The 22,803-nt window shown below is 45.9% G+C and overlaps 1 protein-coding gene across 1 annotated transcript in view; it reads left to right on the top strand.

Annotated features, from left to right (window-relative positions):
* IFT122 (intraflagellar transport 122) overlaps positions 1 to 22,803 on the top strand; it is a 35,671-nt gene that overhangs the window by 5,866 nt on the left and 7,002 nt on the right. Inside the window, exons 13-25 of the mRNA XM_075287229.1 lie at positions 356 to 520; positions 687 to 884; positions 1,366 to 1,506; positions 2,617 to 2,670; positions 4,670 to 4,831; positions 9,023 to 9,189; positions 12,856 to 13,027; positions 13,422 to 13,524; positions 14,626 to 14,766; positions 16,130 to 16,227; positions 16,439 to 16,539; positions 16,761 to 16,926; positions 20,141 to 20,252. Of these exons, the coding sequence (XP_075143330.1) occupies positions 356 to 520; positions 687 to 884; positions 1,366 to 1,506; positions 2,617 to 2,670; positions 4,670 to 4,831; positions 9,023 to 9,189; positions 12,856 to 13,027; positions 13,422 to 13,524; positions 14,626 to 14,766; positions 16,130 to 16,227; positions 16,439 to 16,539; positions 16,761 to 16,926; positions 20,141 to 20,252 (1,780 nt within the window). The remainder of the gene's footprint in view (positions 1 to 355; positions 521 to 686; positions 885 to 1,365; positions 1,507 to 2,616; positions 2,671 to 4,669; positions 4,832 to 9,022; positions 9,190 to 12,855; positions 13,028 to 13,421; positions 13,525 to 14,625; positions 14,767 to 16,129; positions 16,228 to 16,438; positions 16,540 to 16,760; positions 16,927 to 20,140; positions 20,253 to 22,803) is intronic.

Here is a 22,803-nt window from a genome sequence, read left to right as displayed (position 1 = left end):
CTCTCTGTATGTGTCATTGTAGCCGTTCCATAGGTCTATATTTGCAACACCAGCAAATGTTAATGATCTTTTGCAGACAGTGATCCCAATGATTTACCCCAAACCTATTGTATAGATATAAAGGGGTTTGATGAAAGGGTATTCCAGCTAGCATGAAGTATTCACTATTCAGAGTATGGGGTAACTGGTTGATCAGCAGTGTACCACCTCTCCTTGGAACCGCACCGATCTCGAGAACCAGGGTGTATTGCAATGCAGTTCAGACCAGGGCACCTGGACTTACAGCGAGCGCCGCTCCATCCTATTGAATAGCTGAGTAACCATTTGTATAACTTTATCATTCTTTTGCAATTAGATCCTGAAGATCTTTGTGGACAACCTCTTCGCCATCACCTTACTGAGACAAGCAACATCTGTTCGCTGCTTGGACATGAGCGCCAGCCGCAACAAGCTGGCCGTGGTGGATGAGAACAACACCTGCCTGGTGTATGACATCACAACCAAGGAGCTCTTGTTTCAGGTCAGGAATGGAGATTGCTCTAGACTTTATGCACCATGTGTAATATACTGTAGGAACTTGTAATACCTGTTTAATAGCAAAATGTCAGATGGAAAGACTCCGAGTATTCATATGGCCACAGTGTGTCGTGTTCTTACATATCCTTGCTATGTCTCTGTCCACCTAGGAACCTAATGCTAACAGCGTCGCCTGGAACTCCCAGTGTGAGGACATGCTGTGTTTTTCTGGAGGAGGATATCTCAACATTAAAGCCAATAACTTCCCTGTACACCAACAGAAGCTTCAGGGGTTTGTGGTGGGGTACAACGGCTCCAAAATCTTCTGTCTGCACGTCTACGCCATGTCTTCTGTTGACGTCCCACAGGTGAGTGTGAGGACTTGGATGTAGATGTGTTATAGTGGGGGTGGATATGGTCACTACATGATATCAGGTCATGCCGTGTATGGCTAGGTAGATTCCCTTTGTTCAAGTTCTTTTAGTAGTAGTGGCCATTATTCGGTGATAGATCAAGTACTCAGGAGTAGAGATGAGCGAGTACTGTTCGGATCAGCCGCTCCATAGAAATGAATGGAAGCACCTGGTACTTCCGCTTTGACGTCGGCCGGCCGCTTAACCCCCCGCGTGCCGGCTACGTCCATTCATTTCTATGCGAGCGTGCTGTTCGGATCGGCTGATCCGAACAGTACTCGCTCATCTCTGCTCAGGAGGGCTTTCCAATATATATCAGACATATGACACAGCATTGACATCCAATACCATGCTATGCCATAGACTCTCATGCTAACAACACATCCTCTGCAGTATATACTGTATTCCCCTTATTGCCTTGCTTCATTTCCTGCAGTCTACTCCAATGTACCAGTACCTGGAAAGGAAGATGTTCCGAGAGGCCTATCAGATAGCCTGCTTGGGGGTCACCGATCTGGACTGGAGGGAATTGGCCATGGAAGCTTTGGAAGGCCTGGATTTTGAGACTGCTAAGAAGGTGATAAGCTGTTTCCTGGCTGAGCGGGATGCTTTGTTGCTTTGTCTGACCTTATACGATCTGCTTGTTTACTGTGTATTCCCAAGCTGGAGGTCCCAAGCACATCCTGTAATTCTCAGGATCTTCCTGTCTGGGGCGAGGATGCAAAACTGCTGACACCAACACAGTCTGTGCTAAAAACATGGAAGAATGCTGTCATACAGACTACACAAACAGGATCACAAGGTTACATCGTATGTGCCATGGAAATCCCAGATATACTCCCAAGTGCTTTTACTCCTTATGGGCCATGTGTATGATTTGTATAGAAATCCTACAGCCCCAATTATAGTAATAAGCAATTGCAATTTGTCATTTAAAAAAACCTGAGGTCCCAAACCATTAGCTCTCAGCATAGCTTATGGCAGACACAGGCATAGGGGTAGACATATTGTTTGTACATATATTTGAATAGAGTGTGAATTGAGCCTGACGGGCATCGGTTTTTGTGACGCCCCTTTCAACTCAGATGACTTATGTGCAAACCTACATGAAACGTAAAGCAGATGTGGTTATAGTGACAGGGGTCAAACTAATGGCCGCACATGGACTGACCTGTCTTATATATACAATTCTATTATGTCTTATAAAGTGTTGGCATATCACTAGGCTATGCAATTGCTTTATGATCTTGTTGCGGTGTGAATTCTGGGACCCCCAACAATAAAGGGGATGTTCTGGTGTAGTCCTGTGTCCACTGCTCAGTTCAGCTACTCGCCGTGCAGGGAAATGCAGCTGGCCCAATGTCATTGAATAGGACCATGCAGGGAAAACTTGGAAGAACTTCAATGCATTGCACCTGGTAAAGATGCATCTGCTGGTGACTTATAACTCCTGGGACAGGCAGATGAGACCCTAAACCCGAGGTGCATTACAGTATGTTGGAGGGTTTGTGGCCCCCAAACCATGTGATAGGTTCCCTTAAAGTAGGGAAATTGGAAGTGAAGCTGCAATGCATCCTGTGAATTGTTATTCTGTATCAGCTGGAAAGACATGGACACCTGTCACAACTGTATCTAACTATATTGATTATCTATAAGGAATTACTGATGATCATTTTTTTTATTTCAGGCTTTTATACGCATAAGAGATCTTCGCTACCTGGAACTGATCAACAGTATTGAGGTTTGTGCAGCCTGGGGGTCATGGGCTCAAATCCATTCAGTAACACCTCTGCCAAAAGCACTCCTGTCTATCGCTTCACCCGTACAGGGGAACAAGGGACCATCACTTCTCATGATCATGGAGGACCCAACCACAACTTCCTTACTAACTTGCACCTCTAATGTTGATTTTCTCCCAGAGAACCAGTAGGATCAGGCAGGTAAAATCCAACCTGTCTGATCCATTGTCCTAGATGTAAGGTCTACCAGCGTAATGACATTGTTTACCAGACCCATTGACAATAGTAATGTGCAGACACCATTGTGAGGGGATAGAGCTAACACTAATGGTCTGACTGAGGCTGCATTGTCTGCCGTGTAGTCTCGGTGCTGGGAGTGTCGCACATTACTCCGCACACTTTTTCCCCTTTCCTTCCTTTACTTGTTTATTTCCAGTTCTGGTCAGTGACCTCATCCTAAATGGAAGTTTCCTGCAACCTCCGTTTCTTATATTAAGTGATGTCCTCACCCCTCTTGTACACATTGCTGATGTCCAGGACCGTGCTGGACAGAAGACGCCAATGTAATATTCATGTATTTGGATTTTTTTTCCAATGGCCGCCCTAAAAGGAATGTAAAGCAATTTCCAGTTATTACCCATTCTATTAGAATTGTAAGGGTTGTCTCAACTTATTACCAGGAAAGCTAATCAGTATCTCATTGATAGGGGTCTGAAAGCCAAGACCCTCCACTGTACACATGACTGGGAGTCCCATGCCCCCCAGTGAAACGAAGAGGAGTTGAGCTTGCACATCAATGTTCCATGTTTGGGGCGGTGTAACCCTTTGTTCTGCAGCTTTTGTGAACTACAATTCCCATTATTCCTTGAAAGTAGTAGTGGTGCTGAGTAGAGATGAGCGAATAGCATTTGAAACTGCAGTTTCCAATACCTCGCTCCATAGGAATGAATGGGAGCGGCCACGGGCCGGCGCTTAACCCCTTGCAGTTCACCTGCTCCCATTCATTCCTATGGGAGCGAGGTATTTGAAACTAGAATTTCGAATAGGATTCGCTCATCTCTAGTGCTGAGAGTTGTAGTTTCTAGAGAGACGCAGCTTCCAAACCACTGACTATTCTCAGATGATTCTACCACCTGCAGACATCCTGGGATAGATAGAAGGATCCTTGTTTCTATGGATTTCAGCAGTCCTCATATATACTGTACTGTACAGATTACCACCAGCGCTTCACTATTAAAGACCCTTGTGCATTGTGATTTAATGCACTGCCGATCCAGCCATGTGAGTAAGGAGCTAATAACTGCTGTAGACAGGTGAACGTATATTTAGGAGGGGCCCAGATTTATGGCCGGGATGGTCGTCTCTTATATTAAATCCAGTCTGGTAGCTGTCGGCGCAGTCAGCGCAGGGCTCATACAGCAGCTGGATCACAATGCTCCTTTCACTCCAGCCACCACCTGAGACCACGTTTGACACATATGGAATCAGGTTCGGTCCCCAAATGTCCCATCACAGCCACCTGCTGTGTCCAGACCCTGGCGCTGAAGTCCCTATAGTCATATTAATACATTAGAGTCAGGAACAAACACTTAACCCTTTGCAATGCTATAGGTTTAATAGAACAGAACACATTGCAGGTCCTCTCTGTAGAAGCAGAGGAGGTTCTGTAGCAAATATTCCATCCGGGATCATCATAACCATATAGAATGATGTGCAGCTTTCTGATATACGCTGTGTTCCTTTAGTTTTATTAAGATCTCTTCTCCAAATCCAGAGGTGGAAAACTTACCCTAATAGTTGTCACAGCTGAGGGTTTGTTGCAGTTTTATTCAGTGTAGACAATGCTCTGTGAGCTAAGCACATGAACTGTACTGATCTGTCTCCTTTCCATGTAGTTTGTTACAGTCTCTCAGTGCAGGTACACAGTTCCCGTCCGGTTAGCACACAGATTGGGTACATGACACTTACCGTCTGTTCTCTCTTTATTCTTGTGTTTTTAAGGAACGGAAAAAGCGAGGTGATTCCAATGACGACTTATTTTTAGCGGACGTATACGCCTACCAGGGCAAGTTCCACGAGGCCGCCAAACTCTACAAGAGGGGCGGACAGGAGAACAGAGCTCTCAATATGTATACAGACCTGCGCATGTTCGACTATGCCAAGGTATAGTATGCCGATAGCCGATTCCTTCACTGTACCAGTACTGCGGCATACATCATTCCTAAATCTCTGGATAAGGCCGCACTTCTGAGCTGTCGTGATACAGAGCACCATTAGGCAACATCCCATTGCATCAAGGGGACTCCTGCAGACACTCACCGCTATTGTTAGTAAACAGTATAGTATAGTATAGTACAGCTGGGAACAGTGATTGACTGCAGCGGTCTTGTGGATGTGACATCACTGCAGTCACTCGCCGCTCTCGGTAGTATATAGTATATAGTATAGTACAGCTGGGAACAGTGATTGACTGCAGCAGTCTTGTGGATGTGACATCACTGCAGCCACTCGCCGCTCTCGGTAGTATATAGTATAGTATATAGTACAGCTGGGAACAGTGATTGACTGCAGCGATCTTGTGGATGTGACATCACTGCAGCCACTCGCCGCTCTCGGTAGTATATAGTATAGTCTATAGTATAGTACAGCTGGGAACAGTGATTGACTGCAGCGATCTTGTGGATGTGACATCACTGCAGCCACTCGCCACTCTCGGTAGTATATAGTATAGTCTATAGTATAGTACAGCTGGGAACAGTGATTGACTGCAGCGGTCTTGTGGATGTGACATCACTGCAGTCACTCGCCACTCTCGGTAGTATATAGTATATAGTATAGTACAGCTGGGAACAGTGATTGACTGCAGCGATCTTGTGGATGTGACATCACTGCAGCCACTCTCGGTAGTATATAGTATAGTACAGCTGGGAACAGTGATTGACTGCAGCAGTCTTGTGGATGTGACATCACTGCAGCCACTCGGTAGTATATAGTATAGTACAGCTGGGAACAGTGATTGACTGCAGCGGTCTTGTGGATGTGACATCACTGCAGCCACTCGCCGCTCTCGGTAGTATATAGTATAGTATATAGTATAGTACAGCTGAGGACAGTGATTGACTGCAGCGGTCTTGTAGATGTGACATCACTGCAGCCACTCGCCGCTCTCGGTAGTATATAGTATAGTACAGCTGGGAACAGTGATTGACTGCAGCGGTCTTGTGGATGTGACATCACTGCAGCCACTCGCCACTCTCGGTAGTATATAGTATATAGTATAGTACAGCTGGGAACAGTGATTGACTGCAGCGGTCTTGTGGATGTGACATCACTGCAGCCACTCGCCGCTCTCGGTAGTATATAGTATAGTATATAGTATAGTACAGCTGGGAACAGTGATTGACTGCAGCGGTCTTGTGGATGTGACATCACTGCAGCCACTCGCCGCTCTCGGTAGTATATAGTATATAGTATAGTACAGCTGGGAACAGTGATTGACTGCAGCGGTCTTGTGGATGTGACATCACTGCAGCCACTCGCCGCTCTCGGTAGTATATAGTATAGTACAGCTGGGAACAGTGATTGACTGCAGCGGTCTTGTGGATGTGACATCACTGCAGCCACTCGCCGCTCTCGGTAGTATATAGTATAGTATATAGTATAGTACAGCTGGGAACAGTGATTGACTGCAGCAGTCTTGTGGATGTGACATCACTGCAGCCACTCGCCGCTCTCGGTAGTATATAGTATATAGTATAGTACAGCTGGGAACAGTGATTGACTGCAGCGATCTTGTGGATGTGACATCACTGCAGCCACTCGCCACTCTCGGTAGTATATAGTATATAGTATAGTACAGCTGGGAACAGTGATTGACTGCAGCGATCTTGTGGATGTGACATCACTGCAGCCACTCGCCACTCTCGGTAGTATATAGTATAGTATATAGTATAGTACAGCTGAGGACAGTGATTGACTGCAGTGGTCTTGTGGATGTGACATCACTGCAGTCACTCGCCACTATTGGTAGTATATAGTATAGTATAGTACAGCTGAGGACAGTGATTGACTGCAGCGATCTTGTGGATGTGACATCACTGCAGTCACTCGCCACTATTGGTAGTATATAGTATAGTATATAGTATAGTACAGCTGGGAACAGTGATTGACTGCAGCGATCTTGTGGATGTGACATCACTGCAGTCACTCGCCACTATTGGTAGTATATAGTATAGTCTATAGTATAGTACAGCTGGGAACAGTGATTGACTGCAGCGATCTTGTGGATGTGACATCACTGCAGTCACTCGCCGCTCTCGGTAGTATATAGTATAGTATATAGTATAGTACAGCTGGGAACAGTGATTGACTGCAGCGATCTTGTGGATGTGACATCACTGCAGTCACTCGCCACTATTGGTAGTATATAGTATAGTCTATAGTATAGTACAGCTGAGGACAGTGATTGACTGCAGCGGTCTTGTGGATGTGACATCACTGCAGCCACTCGCCACTCTCGGTAGTATATAGTATAGTATATAGTATAGTACAGCTGAGGACAGTGATTGACTGCAGCGGTCTTGTGGATGTGACATCACTGCAGTCACTCGCCACTATTGGTAGTATATAGTATAGTATATAGTATAGTACAGCTGGGAACAGTGATTGACTGCAGCGATCTTGTGGATGTGACATCACTGCAGCCACTCGCCACTATTGGTAGTATATAGTATAGTCTATAGTATAGTACAGCTGAGGACAGTGATTGACTGCAGCGGGCTTGTGGATGTGATATCACTGCAGCCACTCGCCGCTCTCGGTAGTATATAGTATAGTATATAGTATAGTACAGCTGGGAACAGTGATTGACTGCAGCGATCTTGTGGATGTGACATCACTGCAGCCACTCGCCGCTCTCGGTAGTATATAGTATAGTATATAGTATAGTACAGCTGGGAACAGTGATTGACTGCAGCGGTCTTGTAGATGTGACATCACTGCAGTCACTCGCCACTATTGGTAGTATATAGTATATAGTATAGTACAGCTGGGAACAGTGATTGACTGCAGCGGTCTTGTGGATGTGACATCACTGTAGCAGGCGCTTTGTATACATACAGAGCAGCAATGGTGACAGCCAGGTCAGTGCAGGAATGGTGGGGGGAAGAAAGTGAATATGATGCATTTTTATTTTCTAGCCCTCCCCTGCTGAATGCATTTTATGATCCCAAAGAACCCCTTCAATCCTGCACAGCCAAAAGGCACAAAGCAGGCCTAGCCTAAATCTGCTGTCCTGGACACAAACTTGTAAAGCTCTTCATTGCCACCACTAGGGGTGTGTATGTATTCAGTTGCTATTTAGGCTATTAGATGCCATAAGCAGCTCTGTACAGGGCGCCCCCTAGTAGGTGGAGCAGGTAGCAGCATTTGTGTTTGCCCTTTACTGATCCTTGTGAATATTGCATACAGCGTTTGTGTTACTGGAGTCTGCGTTGGTTTCCTATTTGGGGGAGCACTGGGCTGTATAAGGAGGCGATATTGATGCTCCGTTTTCGGGCAAAGCTCCTTATTTATCACATAATTAGGGGTCCCATAAGCACTTCAGAGGGTCCATGAATAAGCAGATATCTCAGCAGCTATCACAGTATACGTGGCTGCCATGACGGACTATCCTGAGCACATGGTGACAGTTCATGTCCTGGCTTGGCCTGTTCACATATGGGAGCGGTATTGAGTAACACTCAGCACCTCGGCAGACAGGACCTCCGTGTACAGGAGCAGCATCATTACTTGGCACGTTTCCCATCGGGGTCTGGGAGAAGCTCAGGCATTGGCGTCTGAATGAGGTGTGTGAAACATGTATGACCCGCTCTGACAGCTTATGTGTATCCCATCAGGGACACCATACAAATGATTCCAGCAACGTGGGAGATTTCGCTCTACAACCAACATTTAATTAAAGTGAAAAATGGATATTTATTAACCTGTTTGATCCCAGGGAGCAGGTCACACAGAGCCAGAGACCCTGAAGAGAAGATCGCTGCAGCTATTTAAGGGTGTTTAGCTATAGGCACTTATCCCTTAGCCACAGATTGTTGCCAAGGGGGGGCGGGGGGATGAGCGTTGGGACCCCCAGCAATACTCAGAATAGTGCCTAAAAGATCCATGTGTGCTATATGCAAATTGAGGAGTGGTAGGCGAGTGGTCAACGCTCCATTGACTTCTATGGGGCTGCTGAGATGGCAATCAATACAAGCCCCATAGAAGTAAATGGAGCAATGGCTGTGCATGTGCACTTTGCTTAACTTTTGGGTCTCCGTTCTCCCTTACACTGACATTATGTCTCTCTTTCAGGATTTCTTAGGATCTGGAGACCCAAAAGAGACCAAGACTCTCATCACCAAGCAGGCAGACTGGGCCCGAAATATCCGGGAGCCGAAGGCAGCCGCCGAGATGTATCTGTCAGCCGGAGAGCACATAAAAGCCATAGAGCTGAGCGGGGACCACGGCTGGATTGAGATGTACGTCTGATGGGAGAGAGGGTTATGTTAGATGTAGATTTTAATATTAGTTTATTACATAGAACGTCTATATAAGATGTACTCAGGAGGTGTGGCCTAAATGTCAGGGGCTGCCCAGTGATCCGGGGAAGAAACAGCGACTTATAGGAGCCCAGCTAAGGTGGAATAAGCTTACTGCCGAGAGAGGGGACTAGCCACTGACCAATGAAAACGCCAAAATAAGCAAAATGGATAAGTACTGGTAAGTAGATGACTGTACCAGCAGAATAGTGAGCGCAGCTCTGCAGTATAGTACAGGATAAGTAATGTAATGTATGTACACAGTGACTGTACCAGCAGAATAGTGAGCGCAGCTCTGCAGTATAGTACAGGATAAGTAATGTAATGTATGTACACAGTGACTGTACCAGCAGAATAGTGAGCACAGCTCTGGAGTATAATACAGGATAAGTAATGTAATGTATGTACACAGTGACTGTACCAGCAGAATAGTGAGCGCAGCTCTGGAGTATAATACAGGATAAGTAATGTAATGTATGTACACAGTGACTGTACCAGCAGAATAGTGAGCGCTGCTCTGGAGTATAATACAGGATAAGTAATGTAATATATGTACACAGTGACTGTACCAGCAGAATAGTGAGCGCAGCTCTGGAGTATAATACAGGATAAGTAATGTAATGTATGTACACAGTGACTGTACCAGCAGAATAGTGAGCGCAGCTCTGGAGTATAATACAGGATAAGTAATGTAATGTATGTACACAGTGACTGTACCAGCAGAATAGTGAGCGCAGCTCTGCAGTATAATACAGGGTAAGTAATGTAATGTATGTACACAGTGACTGTACCAGCAGAATAGTGAGCGCAGCTCTGGAGTATAATACAGGATAAGTAATGTAATGTATGTACACAGTGACTGTACCAGCAGAATAGTGAGCGCAGCTCTGGAGTATAATACAGGATAAGTAATGTAATGTATGTACACAGTGACTGTACCAGCAGAATAGTGAGCGCAGCTCTGGAGTATAATACAGGATAAGTAATGTAATGTATGTACATGGTGACTGTACCAGCAGAATAGTGAGCGCAGCTCTGGAGTATAATACAGGATAAGTAATGTAATGGATGTACACAGTGACTGCACCAGCAGAATAGTGAGCGCAGCTCTGGAGTATAATACAGGATAAGTAATGTAATGGATGTACACAGTGACTGTACCAGCAGAATAGTGAGCGCAGCTCTGGAGTATAATACAGGATAAGTAATGTAATGTATGTACACAGTGACTGTACCAGCAGAATAGTGAGCGCAGCTCTGGAGTATAATACAGGATAAGTAATGTAATATATGTACACAGTGACTGTACCAGCAGAATAGTGAGCGCAGCTCTGGGGTATAATACAGGATAAGTAATGTAATGTATGTACACAGTGACTGCACCGGCAGAATAGTGAGCGCAGCTCTGGAGTATAATACAGGATAAGTAATGTAATGTATGTACACAGTGACTGTACCAGCAGAATAGTGAGCGCAGCTCTGGAGTATAATACAGGATAAGCAATGTAATGTATGTACACAGTGACTGTACCAGCAGAATAGTGAGCGCAGCTCTGGAGTATAATACAGGATAAGTAATGTAATGTATGTACACAGTGACTGTACCAGCAGAATAGTGAGCGCAGCTCTGGAGTATAATACAGGATAAGTAATGTAATGTATGTACACAGTGACTATACTAGCAGAATATTGACCGCAGCTCTGGAGTATAATACAGGATAAGTAATGTAATGTATGTACACAGTGACTGCACCAGCAGAATAGTGAGCGCAGCTCTGGAGTATAATACAGGATGTAACTGTCTGTAATGTACACAGTTAACCCTAGTTTTGCCATACCCTTTCTTGTATATAGTGGCTTTTTGCTGCTTCCCCTGTAGGTGATACTTGTACTATACGTGGGTGTAATGTCCAGTTTCGGTGGCAGGTTTCCAGCCTTAAACCCCTAATAATAATCTTTAATGTCACTCGGTGCAGTTTGCTGGTTTATACTGACAGACCTCCAGGGACGGCCCGGCTGAGCTCATGTCCTATAATAATGGAGTGTGTCCGGATATGTTGGTGACAGGAACACCTGCTTGCAGGGCACATGGGCAGGACATTAAATTACCTAAGACTTAAAATGGCTTTCAGCTGGTTTTAATTTCCGGCCTTTCTACCTGCCTCGCCCCCTCCGCTCCCCTCTTCTGATCGGTCCTCGGAGAGAATCTGTATAGAGAATAATAGGCAGCTACACCAATGGAAATCGGCGCTCCAGCTGCTTGTGATGTGCCGGTTATGTTTAGCCTTTTGTTTTGTTAGCTGTGTACCTGAAAAACAAGTTATAAAAAGATCCAGCAGGAAGGGGGTTATTTGCGGCCGCGCGGAGCGGTTTCCTCTCCGGCTTCGTCCCTCTGCTCATCTTTTCCGGTTCCAGAAGGAAATGTTTCCTTGTGTTTGAGCTCCAGGTCTTGTGCTGTGTCCTCCTTCCAGATCATGTCTGTGCTATCCATGGGCATACCTGGTACCCCAGAGATCCCGGCCCTTTGTAGCCGCTCTTTACCAATCAGTCATATCATTAAAATGACAGGTTAAGAGGACAAGAGGAAGGTGACATCATCGATTTTGCTAAATCTGATGCCAAAATGTCCCTGTTGTGGTCCAAGGAAGGGCAACTGGTGAACTAGTGCAATGGTCCTGGCACTCAGGTATTGATGTGTGGGGTGTGGAGCCTAATCCCTCTGGTCTAATCCAACAGAAGAGCTACTGTAAAGCAAACTGCTGAAAAACCTATTGTTATCTATGATAGGAAGGTGTCAGTACACACTGGATATTGCAGCTTGCTGTATATAGGGCTGCATAGTCACAGACCAGTGATAGCTCCAATGCTGAAAGCCCCTATCGCGGGTACCTGAGCATCGGAACTGGACCGTGGACTAATGGACTAAGGCACCTGGTTGTTTATGTGACCATCATCTTATTTAGCCTCCTATCCCACATGGCTGCTTTGTTGTGTGCCCCCAGGTCTACTCCATACTGCACGCCGTACACCCTTGTATTCCTCATATGACTTTCTCCTGTGGTTTAGAAGTTTTCCTCCTCTGCATGTTTGGGAATTTGTAGGTGAATTAGAAGGGCTATAAAATTTAATGGCAGGTGAAGAACTCGCCTTTCCTGGTGCTCCCCCTCCCCCCAGGCCTCTCATGAACTCGCCTAGCAGAGGGGCTCGGGCACCGCCGGATCCTTGTCTTAGATTTTCTCTTTGCACATGCTCAGTAATGTCTCACTGAGATTCCTTTTTTACATCTTGCTGTCTCTTCTTCGGATGTTTTAGTTCCTGGGAAAGTTGGGTGACATTATGGCCGCCATTACGCCTCCCATAGGGGCTGACATTCAGACTCCATAATGGCAGGTATAGGTAGTTAGACATTCATACAATCGCCATAGAGCTGCATTAACATGGCAAATACACATCAGTGAGCAGTAACGTCGGCCATATTTGATGGCATCCAACTACCATGTTTATCCCAGATCTGTGGGACCTGCCTTTGCAGGAGTTTCGGGGAGACGCGTGTTAACAGTACGTCACCCCATTCGCTGTCAGTACATTGTCACCTCTCACCTGCAGGTTAATCGATATAGCGAGGAAGCTGGACAAAGCCGAGAGGGAGCCGCTGTCGAGGTGCGCTTACTACTTCAAGAAGCTGCAGCATCATGGCTATGCGGCCGAGACGTACATGAAGATCGGGGATCTGAAGGCGCTGGTCCTGCTCCACGTGGAGACCCAGCACTGGGAGGAGGTGAGCGGAGAATGGTCAGGAACTGGGAAGGGGCCAAGCACATTAGTAAATCCCTTCCTCATAAACTTATTACAATAATCCCTTATGGGCGTGAAGAGGTTAATAGAAGGGGTTTATGTTACAGTAGTGTACCTGGTGGTCTAGGGCAGTGAGGGGATTAATTCCACTATCACTGGTAGTTTAGGGCACAGAAGGAGTTAATGCAAGGATCTTCAGTGCTCTATGGCGGTCATACATACCTTGTAGGGCAGTGGAAGGGTTAATGCTGTGTACTTGAGGCTCAGGGTTACTCAGCTTTCCAGGCCGCAGCATTGTCTTGGTTCAGCGTGCTAGTCCTTTAGTATTGCTCTGTGCCTGTCCTGTCATCCTCACTGTCTTATTGTCACTGCTTCAGGCGTTTGCTTTAGTAGAGAAGTATCCGGAATATAAGGACGAGGTTTACGTTCCGTACGCACAGTGGCTGGCAGAGAACGACCGCTTTGAAGAAGCTCAGAAGGGTAGGCCGTCATTGTGTAGATAATGGCTGTATGTATATATATATATGGCGTCTGCTGTATGTGTGACACTTTCCTTACTGTCCTGCCTTGTGACACTCTCCTTACTGTCCTGCCTCGTGACACTCTCCTTACTGTCCTTCCTCGTGACACTCTCCTTACTGTCCTGCCTTGTGACACTCTCTTTACTGTCCTGCCTTGTGACACTCTCCTTACTGTCCTGCCTTGTGACACTCTCCTTACTGTCCTGCCTTGTGACACTCTCCTTACTGTCCTGCCTTGTGACACTCTCTTTACTGTCCTGCCTTGTGACACTCTCCTTACTGTCCTGCCTTGTGACACTCTCCTTACTGTCCTGCCTTGTGACACTCTCCTTACTGTCCTGCCTTGTGACACTCTCCTTACTGTCCTGCCTTGTGACACTCTCCTTACTGTCCTGCCTTGTGACACTCTCCTTACTGTCCTGCCTTGTGACACTCTCCTTACTGTCCTGCCTTGTGACACTCTCCTTACTGTCCTGCCTTGTGACACTCTCCTTACTGTCCTGCCTTGTGACACTCTCCTTACTGTCCTGCCTTGTGACACTCTCCTTACTGTCCTGCCTTGTGACACTCTCCTTACTGTCCTGCCTTGTGACACTCTCCTTACTGTCCTGCCTTGTGACACTCTCCTTACTGTCCTGCCTTGTGACACTCTCCTTACTGTCCTGCCTTGTGACACTCTCCTTACTGTCCTGCCTTGTGACACTCTCCTTACTGTCCTGCCTTGTGACACTCTCCTTACTGTCCTGCCTTGTGACACTCTCCTTACTGTCCTGCCTTGTGACACTCTCCTTACTGTCCTGCCTTGTGACACTCTCCTTACTGTCCTGCCTTGTGACACTCTCCTTACTGTCCTGCCTTGTGACACTCTTTACTGTCCTTCCTCGTGACACTCTCCTTACTGTCCTGCTTTATGACACTCTCCTTACTGTCCTGCCTTGTGACACTCTTTACTGTCCTGCCTCGTGACACTCTCCTTACTGTCCTGCTTTATGACACACTCTTTACTGTCCTTCCTCGTGACACTCTTCTACAACCCTCACTCTCCTTCTTCCTCTAATAGCCTTCCACAAAGCTGGTCGCCAGGATGAAGCGGTCAGGGTGCTGGAGCAGCTTACCCACAATGCCGTGGTGGAAAGCAGGTTTAATGACGCATCTTATTATTACTGGATGCTGTCTATGCAGTGCCTCGATATTTCACAAGGTGAGACGTGTCCTCCACTGGGCTCCAGGTTTCTGATATAAGGTTTATGCTTTGGCTTATGTGGTAAAAGGAAAATGTTTGTTTTGGTACTGTGTTAGCCAGTGGTTATAAAATATAAAAAACACAAAAAAACTTTGCAAGTCTTCAGTAGGTGATACCTTTTTTAATGGCTAACTCATAATGATGACAGAATATGACGTTTCGAAGCTTCCTCTGAGCTTCTTCTTCAGATATAACTCTGAAGAAGAAGCTCAGAGGAAGCTTCGAAACGTCATATTCTGTCATCATTATGAGTTAGCCATTAAAAAAGGTATCACCTACTGAAGATTTGCAAAGTTTTTTTGTATTGGCTTATGTGCTGATTTTGTGGCTGTTGCATTGTCACCCAGGCTACTCTATGGATCTATCCCATGTATCTGGGTGTGTGCAGCAGTCACTTGTAGCACTGGGTATATTAGGATGGTAAGAATCAGCCATATTTACTGAATCCTAGACAGCGAGTATCGGTAATCTCCTTCACACTAAGGCTGTGTTCACACGTAGCGGTCCTGTGCCTTTCATCTATCACATGGGTCCTGTTCAGAAATCCTCCTCCCCCTAATGTATGGTGCGATAAAGGGGTTGCTCAAGATTAAAAAAAAAAAAATCACATAGAAAATAAGAATGTCTTTCTAGTTCCCGGCATCCTCCCCTCTGTACCTGCACTGGGCGGCCGCGCAGAGAAATGAAGGGGATGAGGATGAATGTAAAGATAAATACATTGTTATTGTCTAGTCTTCTCCATTGCTCCATGTCATTTTGTTTTAATTCCAGACAACCTCTTTAAGGGCCTGGATTAGCCGCAGTAGTGTACACGGTTCTGCGCCTGCGCCATAGGCTGCCATTGTGTGTATGGTGCACGTCTGGGCCTCCACTGTGCAATATGGTGAAAGATTGTAGCCGGAATGAATAAAAAAAAATTGCAGACAATGAAGTTTCCTTTTGTATCTCTACGTCTTGTCGGACATGTCTGGATGAAATCTCAGATTACACATTGACCAGGGCTATTCTTGTCCACAGATCAGGTAGTTCAGGCTGTCTGTATAATAGTGTGTATGTGTGTGTCCTATACACTGCAGGGGTCACTGTGTTGTCTGCACTGTCTGAATAAACCCTAATAATCCATATTTTTGTATTGGAGGATTTAGAAACCTCCTCCCATTTCTATACCCCGTCCGTCCATTCATTGAGGTGTAAGATCATGTGATGAGTTAGGCTGATGTTTATGTACGGTTCAGTCAATGATCGGGCGCACGTCACAATCTGCAGGTTTTCTAGGAAGCCTCATGTCTTGTTAATGACGCCATGTTATTCCTTCCTGTAGATAATGAGGAGAAGCAGGACGCCATGCTGCACAAGTTTCACTATTTCCAGCACCTGGCTGAACTTTACCATGCCTACCACTCCATCCAGAGATACACAGTGAGTAACCGCACAATACACAAGTCACTGCTGGGTAACTACAACTCCCAGCATGCATCGGGGAGACTCCCATATTTACAATCTCTGTGGACATTGCAATGGCTGCAGTTCCCAATGGTCACCAAGTATCTGGACCTTTTGTAGTAGGATAGAAATCTCCAAGCTGTCCTGGCCGCAGTTGCTTTATAGATTGTCATCTGCTTTATTACAGGATGAACCGTTCAGTTCTCATTTACCAGAAACCTTATTCAATATCTCCAGATTCTTGCTGCACAGTCTGACCAAAGAGAGTCCCCTGGGAATATCCAAAGTGTATCCTTCATATCTGTGTCTCTCAGCTATCTCTATCATGGATTCTTGCGTTCAGAAACAGCACTGCACCTACCCATGGTCATGTCTGGTATTGCAGCTTAGCTCCATCACCTTGGATGGGGTGGAGGTGCAGTACTGCATATAACCTGTGGGCAGTTGTGGCGCTGTGTTTTCCTAATCCCAAACATAACGTATGTTCTCCCCTTAACCCGAGGCGTCAGAAACACTCTGTACACACTAGCGAAACAGAGCAAGGCCCTGGGGGCTTATAAACTCGCCCGGCATGTGTATGAGAGACTCCAAGGCCTCCGAATTCCTAGCAAATTCCAAGAGTCCATAGAATTGGGAATCCTCACGATCCGCTCCAAGCCTTTCCATGACAGCGAGGTAAGAGATGTAAATTGTGTAAGACATCCTCACATACAGGGGGCGCTAGTCTCCAGGATCCTGAGTGTAACTGCAGATCCACCAGTCTGATTACAAGTGGGATTGGGGGTATTACTGTAAATCTTATGAGTGGATGGGACACGTCACTGTCATATTGTCCTGCAGGGATGTCCCTTACTGATGGGAGCTGGGCAGTGAGGCATTACACAGCGGCCATGGAAATCACTCGCACCCTGGACCCTATCCCTGAACACACTGCACAACCAATGCTTTAACATCTGACACCTGGAGTCTGTCACAGTAGCTGCTCTTTGTGAGCTCGGGGTGTCAGACCCCCACAGATCACATACTGTACATATCCTGCAGATAGATCATCCGTTTGGGTCCAGGAACCCCCTTTAATGGCTCGGCGTGACTTGTATGGACCCTGTAGCCTTCGGTGCTCTGTCTGCAAGGTTATTGACTCCTATTGACCCCTTTTTGTTAGTGAAATAATGCAGCATCAGTCAGGTTACAGGCAGGAATCAGTGTACTACATGACGGTATTCTGCTGAGCTATATCCTCAGTGTAGACTAGGGGAATATACTAGAGAATAAGATTTACCGCTCTGCGTTTCATTACTGATCTCTGAATAGCATCGGGTCAGATCTCCTGGATTATTTCCAGCACAATAAGCCCAAGTATGCTGCGCTATAAATACAGCCGCCATGTAAATTAGAAATGCATGCTGTCTTCAGAGCGAATGTCTGATCATGTTCAGGCTACACGGACATAATTCTTCCTCTGCGGGTTGGAGCTCGGCATCTGATGACCTCAGCCAAGTAAGATTGTATTTTCTGACTTGTGTTTTCCGGAATCAGTAACATGTAGGCGCACGATTCATGCACATTTATAGTAAGGCTAGAGCAGCGCGGCGACTATGGCCAAACATCACCATGTCAACTTGTGACTAATCCAAGTGAATGGAATCGCGTTGTGACCCTGAAGGTGCTGCAGGAATTCCTTCTACTTGGAATAGGATCAAGCACTACGACATGTTCTCGTACCAAGACGCCAAAACATTCCAGGTGTTAATCGCACCTGACCACAAGGGGGCACAATACCACCGGCTGCCCAACCAATAGCGTCATAGCCTAATCTTTACATGAGTGGGGACGGAGCAGCTCTCTGACTTCTGTCCCTTAGAGAGTGCCGCCATTTGTCACATGGTAGATGATGGGATCAGTAGCGGTCCGCTGCCACTTGTCACATGGTAGATGATGGCATCGGTGACGGTCCGCTGCCACTTGTCACATGGTAAATGATGGTATCGGTGACGGTCCGCTGCCACTTGTCACATGGTAGATGATGGCATCAGTGACGGTCCGCTGCCACTTGTCGCATGGTAGATGATGGTATCAGTGACTGTCCGCTGCCACTTGTCACATGGTAAATGATGGTATCGGTGACGGTCCGCTGCCACTTGTCACATGGTAGATGATGGTATCGGTGACGGTCCGCTGCCACTTGTCACATGGTAGATGATGGTATCGGTGACGGTCCGCTGCCACTTGTCACATGGTAGATGATGGTATCGGTGACGGTCCGCTGCCACTTGTCACATGGGAGATGATGGAATCAGTGACGGTCCGCTGCCACTTGTCACTTTCTGTCTCTCGGGTCTATACTGATGGCGGCTCCATTGAGTTTTATTACGCTGTAATACACATCCTATAAAGTAAAGCTCCGCTATCATGAGGTTATTTGGCACAGATTTGCATAGGAGCTGTATACTTAAAACGATAATTGCTTAGTTTATATTTTACAAGGGTTGGAAACGTGAAAGCATGTACATTATATGTCACATATGGCAGTAACGCCCTCCATGAGGATTATTAAAGACCCTCCCTCCATGTAACTATCCCTTTAATTAACCTCAGGGGGGCGGCTTGGGCTCCGGCGTCCACTTCAGGCTTTAATATGTCGGGGGCTTGTTTAATGCTAACATAAACACTGTCATGTGCGGCGCACTTAGCCAAATAAACGGCTGGAGATCTGGAGCTCACCTAGAATAAATCATTATGTAATGAGGCTGCAGCGGGGAGGGGGTTAATTTCCGCATCCCAGAAGCGCACATCTGTTTCCACTAAGCGGTCCCAGTTGCCAGAGAATTACACACGAGATTTTTAAGGTCATAAAGAACTCCGGGAGCGTTAGCGGAGCCGCTGAGCCTTGTAGTTACTCTCCTATTGTGGCTGACATATCTGATCTGTACGGAGAGGGTCAGGGGTAGAGGAAGTCCAGGGCGCCCTGATGGTGCAGGGCATGATGGGAGTAGTGGTTTACTACAATAGGATCAGCTCTAGGCAGCTCATTGCTTCCACAGGGACTACTGATCCCATCATCCCCTGTAATCCAGATCTCCGCCTCAGGCTAAGACGCTCCTGGGGTGTCGACGCTCCTGACATTTACTTGGGGGCGCTGTTTCTACTTTGCACTGACATGCAATATTTATTGCATCATTGGCGCAACTCACCTGAGCTGCCCGGTCACAGTCATGGCGTCTGTAAGTGCCTTTCGTATCACTTTAGCCTCAAGGAATAGACAAAATTTCCTGATCCCCAGCTGGTTAGCCCAGATATGGCACTTGCTAGCCTACGTCTGTCTATGGGGTTAGCCCAGATATGGCACTTGCTAGCCTACGTCTGTCTATGGGATGCCCCAGTGCACAAATGCAAAATTAAATGTCCCAAGGAATTAAAGGGATACTCTAGAAGTCAGGGCCTGTGTGGTGCCAGATAGTGATACCCTTTGTCCTGCTCTGCCTCTCGGGCCCTGCACTTGGCATATCACAGTATGCAGCACCTTGTACGTGTATACACCGCTCTGGCAGCAGGCAGTATACAGCAGTCTGTGTCCTAGGCCTATTACATGGATATTACACTGCCAGTATAGATGCCAAGAGAGCAGGAAGTCAATGCCTAGACCTCGCCAGCAAACCTCATGGTGCACTGCAGGGATTTTTCCCTATAACTTTGTTGGCTCTGGACCACGGCAGAAGTTTGCAGTGCAGCTCTGGGGCCAAGTGTTACTACATGTAATGTTGTGTAATAGGGAGCGTGCTCACTGCTTTCATACACTGTATGGAGGGTGTACTGCCCGCACCGGACATACGCAGTGCTGCCTTCTGCCTCCTCCAGGCTCGCTCTCACTTTTCATGTCGTCTTCTTGCAGGAGCTCGTCCCCATGTGTTACAGATGCTCCACCAATAACCCTTTCCTTAACAACCTGGGGAACGTTTGCATCAACTGCAGGCAGCAATTTGTCTTCTCTGCATCCTCCTACGGTGAGTGGAAGCGGGTGTGCAGGTCTGGAGATGGGGCCGGGTAATACATGTCAGTATAAGCAATGCACGAGAGCAGCCAAGAGAGAGAGACGGTGTAATATACATCACTGCACAGAGAGACGGTGTAATATACATCACTACACAGAGAGACGGTGTAATATACATCACTACACAGAGAGACGGTGTAATATACATCACTGCACAGAGAGACGGTGTAATATACATCACTACACAGAGAGACGGTGTAATATACATCACTGCACAGAGAGACGGTGTAATATACATCACTACACAGAGAGACGGTGTAATATACATCACTACATATACAGAGAGACAGTGTAATATACATCACTGCACAGAGAGACGGTGTAATATACATCACTACACAGAGAGACGGTGTAATATACATCACTGCACAGAGAGACGGTGTAATATACATCACTACATATACAGAGAGACGGTGTAATATACATCACTACACAGAGAGACGGTGTAATATACATCACTACATATACAGAGAGACGGTGTAATATACATCACTGCACAGAGAGACGGTGTAATATACATCACTGCAGAGAGACGGTGTAATATACATCACTGCACAGAGAGACGGTGTAATATACATCACTGCACAGAGAGACGGTGTAATATACATCACTGCACAGAGAGACGGTGTAATATACATCACTACATATACAGAGAGACGGTGTAATATACATCACTGCACAGAGAGACGGTGTAATATACATCACTACATATACAGAGAGACGGTGTAATATACATCACTACACAGAGAGACGGTGTAATATACATCACTACATATACAGAGAGACGGTGTAATATACATCACTGCACAGAGAGACGGTGTAATATACATCACTGCACAGAGAGACGGTGTAATATACATCACTGCACAGAGAGACGGTGTAATATACATCACTGCACAGAGAGACGGTGTAATATACATCACTGCACAGAGAGACGGTGTAATATACATCACTGCACAGAGAGACGGTGTAATATACATCACTACATATACAGAGAGACGGTGTAATATACATCACTACACAGAGAGACGGTGTAATATACATCACTACATATACAGAGAGACGGTGTAATATACATCACTGCACAGAGAGACGGTGTAATATACATCACTACACAGAGAGACGGTGTAATATACATCACTACATATACAGAGAGACGGTGTAATATACATCACTGCACAGAGAGACGGTGTAATATACATCACTACACAGAGAGACGGTGTAATATACATCACTGCACAGAGAGACGGTGTAATATACATCACTGCACAGAGAGACGGTGTAATATACATCACTACATATACAGAGAGACGGTGTAATATACATCACTGCACAGAGAGACGGTGTAATATACATCACTACATATACAGAGAGACGGTGTAATATACATCACTACACAGAGAGACGGTGTAATATACATCACTACATATACAGAGAGACGGTGTAATATACATCACTGCACAGAGAGACGGTGTAATATACATCACTGCACAGAGAGACGGTGTAATATACATCACTACATATACAGAGAGACGGTGTAATATACATCACTGCACAGAGAGACGGTGTAATATACATCACTACATATACAGAGAGACGGTGTAATATACATCACTGCACAGAGAGACGGTGTAATATACATCACTACATATACAGAGAGACGGTGTAATATACATCACTGCACAGAGAGACGGTGTAATATACATCACTACACAGAGAGACGGTGTAATATACATCACTGCACAGAGAGACGGTGTAATATACATCACTGCACAGAGAGACGGTGTAATATGCCTGTTCTATATATGTTGCGGATTCTGTCACATATAACGTAATAATTTGCACAGTATGCAGCACTATTTATTCCAGTAACACAATGGACTCCAGGTGTAATATATGTATACATCAGAGTCTGTATGTAGGGGGCCGGCCTCCAGGGGGCAGTGTAATTATATATATATTAGGTGTAATATATGTATACATCAGAGTCTGTATGCAGGGGGCCGGCCTCCAGGGGGCAGTGTAATTATATATATATTAGGTGTAATATATATATACATCAGAGTCTGTATGCAGGGGGCCGGCCTCCAGGGGGCAGTGTAATTATACAGTCCTATGAAAAAGTTTGGGCACCCCTATTAATCTTAATCATTTTTAGTTCTAAATATTTTGGTGTTTGCAGCAGCCATTTCAGTTTGATATATCTAATAACTGATGGACACAGTAATATTTCAGGATTGAAATGAGGTTTATTGTACTAACAGAAAATGTGCAATATGCATTAAACCAAAATTTGACCGGTGCAAAAGTATGGGCACCTCAACAGAAAAGTGACATTAATATTTAGTAGATCCTCCTTTTGCAAAGATAACAGCCTCTAGTCGCTTCCTGTAGCTTTTAATCAGTTCCTGGATCCTGGATAAAGGTATTTTGGACAAACAATTCAAGTTCAGTTAAGTTAGATGGTCGCCGAGCATGGACAGCCCGCTTCAGATCATCCCACA

The sequence above is a fragment of the Leptodactylus fuscus genome, chromosome 9 (genome assembly GCF_031893055.1).
Source record: "Leptodactylus fuscus isolate aLepFus1 chromosome 9, aLepFus1.hap2, whole genome shotgun sequence".
Classification (NCBI taxonomy): domain Eukaryota; kingdom Metazoa; phylum Chordata; class Amphibia; order Anura; family Leptodactylidae; genus Leptodactylus; species Leptodactylus fuscus.
This window is presented reverse-complemented; position numbering and strand designations above follow the sequence as displayed.